Source organism: Oncorhynchus keta, chromosome 7, assembly GCF_023373465.1.
Source record: "Oncorhynchus keta strain PuntledgeMale-10-30-2019 chromosome 7, Oket_V2, whole genome shotgun sequence".
NCBI lineage: Eukaryota > Metazoa > Chordata > Actinopteri > Salmoniformes > Salmonidae > Oncorhynchus > Oncorhynchus keta.
In genome coordinates this window covers 7,043,214-7,055,427 of record NC_068427.1, presented here as the reverse complement: position 1 = coordinate 7,055,427, position 12,214 = coordinate 7,043,214, and the positions used below count along the sequence as shown (strand labels likewise).

Here is a 12,214-nt window from a genome sequence, read left to right as displayed (position 1 = left end):
TGTCCTGAAGACAGAGCAAACAAATGTCTATGCGTTTTGACACGTCCCGGCGAAAAACTCTACCATGCCAAACAGTGTGCACGTTTGTTTGTCTGAAGGTGGCCAGAACTTTCCTGGCTGATGCTAGACCACGTCTTACAACATGAGGTGTGTACACACTTTGGTCTGGATACACAGTTGCTTTATTTTACTCTCATTTGAGTCCAATCTTAAATGGAAGTTTTAGAGTTTTAACATGAGAATGTTACAGAACGCACTTTTAATATATTTCATGATAATATATATATTTTTGGTAGAATTATAAACAATAATATGAAAATAGTAAAGTTATAGTAAAGTCATGTTTATTCTTTAAAGTCAAATAAAGAAGGATTAACCTGTTAATAGAACAATAAATTGCAACATTTTGCAGCACTTTCAGTGTTACTCTGACTTGAGATTTGCACGCTTAACAAAATGAATTGTGTTAGTATCCCAATGACATTGTTAAATGATTTACAAAAAAGTATTACCTCAACTCTAAATTGGTAATTTGTCCCTTTGTGTCTTGATGAGTACTTATTTTAAGATGATCACAGTTAAGGTCTATGGCGTTGAAGTTTCCAACCATGATCACCACACTAAATGAGATTCTCTGTACAATATCCTTGTTCAAATGTGCTACATCAAATCCAGAGCCCACAGATTCAAAACTGTTGCGTAATAGTCGTGCATTTGTGCAATTCATATGCTTTAAACCTTGCCGATAACAGCTTGCATGTCCTTTTACATTATTCGTTCAATCAACCTGAATAATACAAAACGTTGAGGTTTTGTAGTAAAGTTTGGAAGGTTACATGTGTAACCTGCGCAGTTCTTTCCAGAACTCAGCGATGCCCAATGACAAAGCTTTCTCTGCCAGGCCTCTGCACTCATAGGGCGTGAACCCCACCAGCGCCGTGCCCTTAGTGGCCACCCCCTGCCGTCCTGCCGACTCTGCCACCCTGGCTGTGATAAGAGATGCTGGGGCGTGGCAGTATGGCTGCCCACCAATACTGAAGGTGGGCCACGGCTCACCACTCTCCCCAACCTGGCTAGGAGGGTTCCCCTTCATGCTCTCCACATTGCAGGCTATCTCCACGGCACCCTCGTGTGGCAGGGCCAGCACTTGCACCCCCGGTATTCCCCCAGGAGTAGACTCCCTAATCGACATGGCGATGCTGCGCCCCAGAGCCAGGTCCTGGGTATCGATGGTGACGTTGCAGTTCATGACGTAGGGACTAGCGCCGATGCCTGCATGGCAAAGGTGGGGTCAAAGGTCAGAAGATCAGACAAAAAGTCACAAGACGGTGCAAACAAAAAAGGTACAGATATACGGTTATTTTCAAATGTGGCCAATTAGTGGTTACTGGGTACACTCTCTCTGTGCTATACTTCATGAGAGTGTAATGTGGGGGCACTGAGGGCCTGTCCTCAGAATGAAACATGCAAATCTAGCCTAACCCTATGTTTTAAAAATCACCTCTCAGTATTTGCGTAAACAGGACATCCACCAACCGCCAAGCCCTAAGCGAGTGCTAACCTGTGAGGCCATATCGTTTCTGTGGCAGGGGCCCCACGTCTGGTCGGCTGGCTCCTGTGTTCGGATTCTTCCTGAACCAGCCCATCTCCTTGCGTCTCTGCGCCAGGCCTCGGTGCTGGGGTGAGTCTGCCCAACCAAAGAAGAAAGCACTGGTGCCACTGACCCGTTCAGTCAGCCCAGCAGCCACCGCTGGACAGGGTGAGAGGATGGGTTAACACATACAGTTGAAGTCGGAAGTTTACATACACTTAGGTTGGAGTCATTAAAACTCATTTTTCAACCACTTCACAAATTTCTTGTTAACAAACTATAGTTTTGGCAAGTCTGTTAGGACATCTACCTTGTGCATGACGACACAAGTCATTTTTCAAAAAAATTGTTTACAAACAGATTATTTTACTTATAATTCACTATATCACAATTTCAGTTGATCAGAAGTTGACTTTGCCTTTAAACAGCTTGGGAAATTCTATAAATGGTGTCATAGCCTGTCAGAAGCTTCTAAAGCTAATTGACAACATTTGACCCAATTGGAGGTGTACCTGTGGATGTATTTCAAGGCCTACCTACAAACTCAGGGCCTCTTTGCTTGACATCATGGCAAAATCAAAAGAAATCAGCCAATACCGCAGAAAAAAAATTGTGGACCTCCACAAGTCTAGTTCATCCTTGGGAGCAATTTCCAAATGCCTGAAGGTATCACGTTCATCTGTACAAACAATAGTACGCAAGTATAAACACCATGGAACCACGCAGCCACCATACCGCTAAGGGAGGAGACGTGTTCAGTCTCCTAGAGATTAACGTACTTTGGTGCAAAAAGTGCAAATCAATCCCACAACAACAGCAAAGGACCTTGTGAAAATGCTGGAGGAAACAGGTACAAAATTATCTATATCCACAGTGAAACGAGTCCTATATCGGTTTGCAACTGCATATGGGGACAAAGATTGTACTTTTTGGAGAAATGTCCTCTGGTCTGATGAAACAAAAATAGAACTGTATGGCCATAATGACCATCGTTATGTTCGGAGGAAAAAGGGGAGGCTTGCAAGCTGAAGAACACCATCTCAATCTTGAAGAACGGGGGTGGCAGCATCATGTTGTGAGGGTGCTTTGCTGCAGGAGGGACTGGGGCATTTCACAAAATAGATGGCATCATGAGGGAGGAAAATTATGTGTATATATTGAAGCAACATCTCAAGATATCAGTCAGGAAGTTAAAGCTTGGTCGCAAATGGGTCTTCCAAATGGACAATAACCCCAAGCATACTTCCAAAGTTGTGACAAAATGGCTTAAGGACAACAAAGTCAAGGTATTGGAGTGGGCATCACAAAGCCCTGACCTCAATCCTATAGAACATTTGACGGCAGAACTGAAAAAGCGTGAGCGAGCAAGGAGGCCTACAAACCTGACTCAGTTACACCAGCTCTGTGACAAGGAATGGGACAAAATTCACCCAACTTATTGTGGGAAGCTTGTGGAAGGCTACCCGAAACGTTTGACCCAAGTTAATGAATTGAAAGGCAATGGTACAAAATACTAATTGAGTTTACGTAAAACTTCTGACCCACTGGGAATGGGATGAAAGAAATAAAAGCTGAAAATAATAATTCTCTCTACTATTATTCTGACATTTCACATTCTTAAAATAAAGTGGTGATCCTAACTGACCTAAGACAGGGAATTTTTACTAGGATTAAATGTCAGGAATTGTGAACAACTGAGTTTAAATGTATTTGGCTAAGGTGTGTGTAAACTTCCGACTTATACTGTACCAATTGGATACCATGAAAGTGGGAGAAAAAAAAGTTTAAAAAACAAACAAAAAAATAAATAAAAAATAAATTAACTTGAAAATCTATGGCAAGACCTGAAAATGGTAGCAAGAATTTTGAAAAGAATAATGGGCAAATGTTGCACAATCCAGACTCATAAGCCTTGTTCACATTTGCAGTTTGAAGTGAAATGTGTGCATATCCGATTCGAATCGGTTCCTTTTCCTGAAAGCTGAACAGCCAAAAATGCAAATGAATCGGATATTTCGAGCCACATTTCAAACCACTGACGTAAGTGGTTTGAGGTCAGACACAAATCTGATTCCTGGCAATGTGATTTGTGTCTGAATGGACAAATCTGAGTTATTTGGCATATCTTGTTGCTTGCTAGCTACTCTGTTGAAAGTTTGACAAGAACATGTGGTAGCCAATTAGATTGTTAACTGTTTACAAACAAATTAGTGAATCGGGTATTGTGTGTAGGTGAGAGAAAAAAAGTAATTTTGAATTCAGGCTGTAACAACAAAATGTGGAATAGGTCAAGGGGTATGAATACTTTCTGAAGACACTGTACATACACCACTGCAGTAGTCGCCTCACAATTGACACGTATACAGCACAGCATACAACATGATGAACTGAGAAGAGAGAAAAAGGGGGTCAAAGCTTTAAAGTGTAGACACATACATGCAGGCACACCACACACACACACCTCTAGCTTCCTTGGCACAGTCCCCCAGTCCCACCTCCTCTCCCAGAGGGTAGAGGGGCACCAGGTCCACAGCGCCCATCGTTGGGTGGCCGCCTGCATAGGCACTCATGTCAATCAGTCGACAGGCCTGCTCACACGCAGACAGCACTGCCTCCTCTGCGACAGAAACACATTGACAACGCCTTCTATTATTGGAATGACACAAGTGAAATCACGGTTCAGTTATTGGTTAAATTAGGGTGCTTAATTCCTGGTCTGCTTGAAAAAATTTTAGGCAGCCGTGTTCAGGGGTTACTATACCACTGCCCCTCATAAGAGTAAAAGATTGTTGGAGGATAATGAAGACCTTTGCTAAGTACTTGCCATATTTATTGTAACATTGTGATCCTGAACAAAGCCTGTAGGAAATGTTCCTTAGTGCAGTTGTTGTTTTCCCCCAATAAAAGGACAGATACTCACTAATGCAGTCAATACTGGCCACGATGGTGATGACAGACCGGTTGTAGTCTTGATCATTAAAGATGTTGAGCACTGTTGTCCCTTCTCGCCGTCCGCCTGAAAAGATGCATACAATCGGAAAGATGCATAAATCCATGAGAAACCATCATATTCTGTTAAATCATAACTATTTTTCACTCCTATCACTATGTTACTACTGTTTATGCAGTGAACAATGAAACAGTTTTACAGGGGTAACTCACCATTACTGTCAAATACAGCTGCCCTGGCCACTGTTTCCACCAATTCCTTCCTGCGGGCTTCTGAGACATTGAGGAGGCAGGCGACCAGACGCTGGCCTATGGCACTATGAGCCATCCCCCTGAAGGAACCCATGTCACTGAACTTTAGGTAGGCTGATTTTGCAGTGGTCTATTTCACCAGATAAAAATTGTAGCTAAACACCAGTTATTTGACAACTGTACTGTATTTCCTTGGGTCTCTCTACTATATTCTGATACTTGAAAAGTTCTCATTTTGGGATTATCTGTTTTACTCCATTTAAATACAACTTCATGGAGAATGGTAACATTTTCATCGCAAAAATGTCAATATGTCTACAACATTATGTGGCAAACTGCAGCTTGGTTGATCGAAAAGTATGTCATATCTCGCCATCATAACATAAACAACATATCAAACATAAACATGGAGTACATTTTTTTTTATAGAAAAATTACAAATTCATCTGTGTCAAAGGAATATCCCACTTGTAATTTTGAATGTTGTCATCAACCAAAATGATAAAAATCCAAACATGGCCAATACAGTTACACAAGACGAGAAAGCAAGCGCAGTTCATAAATGCATTCATTAACATATAAAACATGACATGCTTAAACATCTCTCGTGCGGGCCTGATATGTAGCCATAATGTAATACTTACGTTCTAATAACCACGAAAAATGCCAACACACAGTCAATCAAGTGTCTACTGTAAGGCGAAAAATGTATACACGTTGCATAATCTGTGATTCAGAAACTGCCTCTCCAATAGAAATCGGTCGTCACGAGGTTATGAGAACGCAAGTATTACATTATGGCTATTTATCAGGCCCGCACGAGAGATGTGGAAACCATAGAAAAACCTGATCACACTTGTAAACGCTGTAATGGCAACGTCGGCTAAACTAAAAGCATACGCAGAAACACGTCATCTGGGCTAACTGTCGCGCTATATTCCGCTGGTGCAGGCTGTCAAATCAAAGGCACAACTTCGATACAAAATATATTTTTTATGTAAATGAAAACGTGGCAGTTTGTTACTTTCACGAGGTTAGCGTAATACGATGTTCAATTACTTAAAACATTGGCTAGAATCTAGTTTGTGCCTTTAGATTTTGTGAAAATTAACGACTAAGGGATAATTAGTCACTTCTGGAATTGACTTCTCAAACCCCGGCCTGGTCTGCTTCTCAAGCGTTCCTGGAAGCCTCTCGTGATGTTGCACCTCTGGGTTTAGTAACTCAGTGGTAAATTCAAACTTCGACCATTGGAGTTTATAAATCGAGAGACAACATCGCGAGACTTTCGGGAAGGCATGCAAAACAGGCCAGGGTAATTTAGAGAAGTGACAAATTCTTCCTTAGTTGTCAATTTTCTCAAAATCTAAAAGCACAACCTAGAGTCACAACCTAGAGCCAACCTCATAAAAGTGACCAACTGACACGTTTTCATCCAAAACAACTTTTTGAAGGTCTGCCTTTGATTTCACGGTCTGCACATGCGCAGTTTGGCGCGAGACGACAGTTAGAACCGATGACGTATTTCAGCGCATGAGTTTAGCAAGCAAAAGACATCATGACTTCGCCTACTACAAGCGTGATCGGGGTTTTCTATTGGAGAAGCAGTTTCTACCCATCTTTATATTGTACGGTCTTTGCTGTGATCATGCGCAATTCGTATTTTGCTTACAGGACCGGATGAGGGCTGGTTCCCGTGCTGACGTCCTTGGCAAACAGCGACACGTGGAGGACCAAAATGCAAAGACAACAACAGTACTCGCTTTAGCGTCACCCAGGTTGACAAAATTATCAACGTCCAGGATAAACAACGATGTTGAGGAGGAACTACAACGACATAAGGTAGAAAGTTGTTTATGACTATGTTGTCGATGTTGCATCGTTTTGCACGTTCATTGTCGTATGTCTGCCTCGGATGCTGTACATTAACTGGCCATGCATTTGCGTCTAAACTACATTAATCCGGTTTTAGCCCCCATGATAACCGCTCGTGGAGTTGCAACGGGCTTTCATTGTGCAGCCAAAGCAATGAGCGCTGCAGCAGGTTCATCGCCATTCGAGCCTCCAGAGCATTGTCTGCCTGGAGTCCAGGAAACACGCCCTGGGAGCCCGCCGCAACTGCGGAGACTGGTCGACATTCCGGGATGCCAACCCGACAGAGTCAACGACTTGCTTCTACTCAGTAACGTTACTTCGGATTCACAGGGACGGTGCGGTTCAGACACCGAAGATCGCAGTGCACATGTTGTGTTTTTCCCTGGAGACATACAGGTGAGAGGTGTGGGTTTTGTCAGGCAGGTACATTTTAATATCACTTATTTCGCCATCAAATGAACATCTCAGCCATTTGTCATGACATTATGCAGGTTGGTAACATTATACACGTATGCCGATTGATGTCAAGCATAAGGGTGAAAGGCCGTTGCATAGCCAGCCTATAATCCTGTTAGCTAAATTGGTTACAGCTGTGGTTGTTTACATTTCAAGTGGAGTGTCTAATTCATACTCCTGCCCACAAATAATAACATCCATTCCAAGAGTTCCAACAGGCTAGCCTACTAAAATGTTATGATTCCAAGGGTGTCTTAGTATTCCCGAGGGAATGTTAGTATTCCCGAGGGAATGTTAGTATTCCCGAGGGAATGTTAGTATTCCCGGGTTGTTGCGAGTGGGATGCTCAGCAATTGTTAATGAATGTGTTCATTGTATGCAACCCCACACCATGATCACATTAGGGACCACTCTTTCACCTGATGTGTTAAACTCCATTGGGAGGAGGATAGTTTAAAAACTAGTTTAGTAAGTTTGGTCTTTCACCCAAGGACCAAAGACATGAGGTTAGACTTGAGACTTGACGGAAGGGGTAGCCTTTTTTTTCTTCTCAGAATTAGTTCATGGTCATTGTTAGTCGAACTGCAGGACACTGCAGAACGGGTCTTATCTCCCAATTGATCCGGTTGTTATTTCGTTGCCATGATGCACAAAAACATGAACCCTTCTTAAGCTTCTTTAAGCCAGGTGACTCGCCCCATCTTTCTTTCTCCCTCTTCGACCCCTTCCCTTCTGTCCATCTCCCCCACCCTCACCCCCATCTGTCTATTTTCACTGACCCCCTCGCCTTTTCCCCACTTCTCTCCGCCTCCACCCAACTCACTCCTCCCCGTCTATCTTGTACAACACTGTTCCTCTGTCCATCTCTCATCCCTAGAATTTCCAGCAGGAGATGTCGCTCCAGCCAGAGGGAGGGCAGTGGCTATCCTGGAGCCTGGAGAACGTCGCCCTCACCCTGGGTCGCCGCTTCCCTGAACGCCACGTGTGGGTGATCCGAGCCTCCCGCATGTACCTGCACAAGTTCAGCTGCTATCACAACTTTGTGGAGAGCAACCTGTTTGGAGCGCCCGAGCACTCACCTGACTACGGAGCATTTCGCCACCTGAGGTATCCCATCTCATAATGTTTTATTCTAGCACTGTGTTTGTCACTAACACTCACTACCTAGAGTGCATTCGTTAAATGTTCAGACCCCTTGACTTTTTCCACATTTTGTTACATTACAGCCTTATTCTAATAATATATAATATATGCCAATATATGCCATTTAGCAGACGCTTTTATCCAAAGCGACTTACAGTCATGTGTGCATACATTCTACGTATGGGTGGTCCCGGGGATCGAACCCACTACCCTGGCGTTACAAGCGCCATGCTGTACCAACTGAGCTACAGAAGGACCAAAAATTGATTTATTTTTCCTCAATCTACACACTGTACCCCATAATGACAAAACGGAAACAGGTTTAGACATTTTTGCGAACTTGTATGATTTTTTAAATACCTTATTTACCTAAGTATTCAGACCCTTTACTATGAGACTCAAAATTGGCCTCAGGTGCATCCTGTTTCTATTGATCATCCTTGAGCTGTTTCATCAACTTGATTGGAGTCCACCTGTGCTAAATTCAATTGATTGGATATGATTTGGAGAGGCACACACCTGTCTATAAGGTCCCCAAGTTGACATCAAAGCAAAAACCAAGCCATTGACGTCAAAAGGAATTGTCCGTAGAGCTCCGAGACTGGATTGTGTCGAGGCACAGGTCTGGGGAAAGATAGCAAAAAATTGCTGCAGCATTGAAGGTCCCCAAGAACACAGTGGCCTCCATTCTTAAATGGAAGAAATGTTGAACCACCAAGACTCTTCCTAAAGCTGGCCACCCGACCAAACTGAGCAATCGGGGGAGAAGGGCCTTGATCAGGAAGGTGACCAAGAACCCGATGGTCATTCTGACAGAGATCCACTGTGAGGATGGGAGAACCTTCCAGAAGGACAACCATCTCTGCAGCACTCCACCAGACGGAAGCCACTCCTCAGTAAAAAGGCACTCCTCAGTGAAAAGGCACGTGACGGCCCGCTTGGAGTTTGCCAAAAGGCACATAAAGACTCTCAGACCATGAGAAACAAGATTCTCTGGTCTGATGAAACCTAGATTAAACTCTTTGGCCTGAATGCCAAGCGTCACATCTGTAGGAAACCTGGCACTATCCCTACGGTGAAGCATGGTGGCAGCAGCATACTGTGGGGATGTTTTTCAGCAGCAGGGACTGAGAGACTAGTCAGGATTGAGGGAAAGATGAATGGAATAAAGTTTTTACATAAATTAACAAACATTTCTAAACCTGTTTTTACTTTGTCATTATGGGGTATAGTGTGTAGATTGAGGATTGTTTAAAACAAATCTTAAATGGATTTTAAGTCTAACTTTTAAAAAAAATGTGGGAAAAGGTCAAGGGCTCTGAATGCACTTATTTTTGATGCAGTTGTCTTAACTTACTGTAAATTGCTTTAGATAATCTGCCAAATGACTCAATTATAACTGATTTGTAGGGCACTGCTGAGCAACGGCATGGAGCGCGCTGGCTTGCCCAACCCCCTCCCGCTTCAAAGGGGTGGCGACACAGTCGCCCCGGGTTTCTCCTTGGCCGTGGTGGGCTTCAGCAAAGGCTGCGTGGTGCTCAACCAGCTGGTGTACGAGCTGGCGAGGGCACGGGCTGACCCGGAGCTGGGGCCATTTGTGGAGTGCCTTTCAGACATGTACTGGCTGGATGGTGGCCACCCGGGAGGCAGCGAGACCTGGGTGACTGACAAGCGGGCGCTGAGGGAACTGGCGGCCAGCGGGGTTGCGGTACACGCCCACGTGACACCGTACGAGGTGCGTGACCCCATGCGAGCCTGGGTGGGCCGAGAGCATGGGCGCTTTGTCAAGAAACTTGAGGATCTAGGGGCCCGACTCAGCCAGAAGATGCACTTTGAGGATGAGCCCGCATCCATCGAGAACCACTTCCGGATCATCCAGGATTTCTGAGGCGTTTGTTCATTCCTGATTGTCTATTGGCATGCAAAGTTAAAAAAAAAAAAAAATACTGGCAAAGCTTGATTCGATTTGCAAATTTCTGGTTTAATGCAAGGGGCTAAAGCTAGTTGGGTCTCATTCATCCCTCTTGGTTCTTCCTTTCATGCAGAAGTCAATCTATCACTGTCCCTATCTTCCAAGCCTTCGTATTTCATGATCTTAGGGCTCAAATATAATTTACTTTAAAATCCAAGCATGCAGATTCCAATTGGAATGCATTGCCCTTATCTAGACACCCCTCAGTCATTTCTCCAAGGAATGTATTTCCTTACTTCTACTAGATTGGCCTTTACCATAGACAAAGTTTGCATATTGTACCGAATAAGGGCTATTTGCATGTGAACATTTGACAGAATGCACCTTTTAAAGAGTATGTAGCACAAAATCAAGCCTTTAATGAAACAAATTGGGTAAATGGCACCGCACAACCTCCAGTAAAGTCACTTTCTAACTAGGGATTTCATGTTTAATTTAGGTAGTACAGTAATTCTGCTCATAGATTATGCATGTATGAACTACACTTTAACATCCAGCCCATAGCGGAAGGTTTAAAAAATGCTGTACTTACTAGTCGCCAAAGTTCCCGGAGCATGTCTTAAGTCTTATCTAACCTTGATTGTAACCTTTGCCTTTTTGTGAAATACAACACATTGATTGTAATCTAAAAAGTAGCTTTGATCCAATGTCCAATGTGGTTGAGTAAAGTTTATTTTCTTGCAATATTTCGGGGGCAACAGTTGACTATTCCTCAAGTGCAGCAGCTCCTTCCATTGAACATTGTCTTGATGTCAAGTGACATACTGTGGTGACTTGGAGTGGGCCTCTGTTTCACCAAAGAACACTTGGTGGTGTTTGTGTGGAACAACTACATTTCCTGATGTTGCTTGGGTCCTGTCTTGTAAATTGATTTATGTTCAGTGATGGACTTTGAGTTGGAGGTTAGCTGAAATTAATCTTGCAGGCTGATGTTCAGCATTCATACTGTATTCTAATAGACTAGAGTGATATCTCTTGGTAAGCTTATAGAGCTGCTTTTGCATTACCTACCATGCTGGATTTCTGGTGATTGGTTCAATGGCTACTGAAATGCAATTAATGTACTTTTCTACTTCATAGCCATTCCATTTTGAAATGCTGTTTTTGTTTAAGACATGCTATTCCATAGCTGCTGTTGTATGATTTGCCCATTTAGAAATAAATGAACAACTCTTAAAAGATACAATGCTGTTGGAATGTGTGTGTGTATAGTGGTTATTTCAGTCAAACACTTTTTATATTTGTAAATGGTTGATTATACCTAGCTGCATGCATGTCTGGCACAGCAATCATGATGCAAAATGCATTTTAAGGTACACTACATGACCAAAAGTATGTTGACACCTGCTAGTCGAACCACTCATTCCAAAATCATGGGCATTAATATGGAGTTGGTCCCCCTTTGCTGCCATAGCAGCCTCCACTCTTCTGGGAAGGCTTTCCACTAGATGTTGGAACAGTGCTGCCGGGACTTGCTTCCATTCAGCCACAAGAGCATTAGTGAGGTCGGGCACTGATGTTGGGCTTGCAGTCTGCGTTCCAATTCAGGCCAGTCAAGTTCTTCCACACCGATCTCGACAAACCACTTCTGCATGGACATCTTTGTAGCATTAAGATTTCCCTTCACTGGAACTAAGGGGCCGAGCCTGAACCATGAAAAACAACCCCAGACCATTATTCCTCCTCCACCAAACATTACAGCTGCCTCTATGCATTGCGGCAGATAGCGTTCTCCTGGCATCCGCGAAACCCAGATTTGTCTGTTGTATTGCCAGATGGTTAAGCGTGATTCATCCTGCCAGAGAATGCGTTTCCACTGCTCCAGAGTCAAATCAAGAGCATTGAGCTTTACACCACTCCAGCCGAAGCTTTGCATTGCACATGGTGATTTTAGGCTTGTGTTCGGCTGCTCGGCCATGGAAACACATTTCAGGAAGCTCCCTACAAACAGTTATTGTGCTGACGTTGCTTCTAGT

At 43.5% G+C, this 12,214-nt stretch overlaps 2 protein-coding genes across 6 annotated transcripts; one reads left to right on the top strand and one right to left on the bottom strand.

The window, feature by feature from the left end:
* Positions 1 to 327: 327 nt before the first annotated feature.
* Positions 328 to 6,097, bottom strand: ftcdnl1 (formiminotransferase cyclodeaminase N-terminal like 1). Of its 3 annotated transcripts, none has more exons than XM_035773135.2 (6): positions 5,926 to 6,097; positions 4,754 to 4,872; positions 4,512 to 4,607; positions 4,053 to 4,208; positions 1,562 to 1,750; positions 328 to 1,272 (listed from the first exon to the last, which is right to left on the bottom strand). In XM_035773135.2, the coding sequence occupies exons 2-6, from the start codon at positions 4,866 to 4,868 to the stop codon at positions 833 to 835; spliced, it is 996 nt and encodes a 331-aa protein (XP_035629028.1). In that variant the 5' UTR covers positions 4,869 to 4,872; positions 5,926 to 6,097; the 3' UTR covers positions 328 to 832. The 3 variants fall into 3 exon arrangements, with proteins under 3 accessions (XP_035629028.1, XP_035629030.1, XP_035629029.1); XM_035773137.2 differs by lacking the exon at positions 5,926 to 6,097 and adding an exon at positions 5,649 to 5,909; XM_035773136.2 differs by lacking the exon at positions 5,926 to 6,097 and adding an exon at positions 5,437 to 5,642.
* A 172-nt stretch (positions 6,098 to 6,269) lies between these two features.
* Positions 6,270 to 11,428, top strand: c7h2orf69 (chromosome 7 C2orf69 homolog). 3 transcript variants are annotated; one of them, XM_035773134.2, is made up of 4 exons: positions 6,330 to 6,634; positions 6,765 to 7,063; positions 8,001 to 8,230; positions 9,677 to 11,428. In XM_035773134.2, exons 2-4 carry the CDS (start codon positions 6,770 to 6,772, stop codon positions 10,152 to 10,154), a joined length of 1,002 nt encoding a protein of 333 aa, XP_035629027.1. In that variant the 5' UTR covers positions 6,330 to 6,634; positions 6,765 to 6,769; the 3' UTR covers positions 10,155 to 11,428. The 3 variants fall into 3 exon arrangements, with proteins under 3 accessions (XP_052377879.1, XP_035629027.1, XP_035629026.1); XM_052521919.1 differs by having other exon boundaries at positions 6,270 to 7,063; positions 8,010 to 8,230; XM_035773133.2 differs by having other exon boundaries at positions 6,331 to 7,063.
* The last annotated feature ends 786 nt before the right edge of the window (positions 11,429 to 12,214 follow it).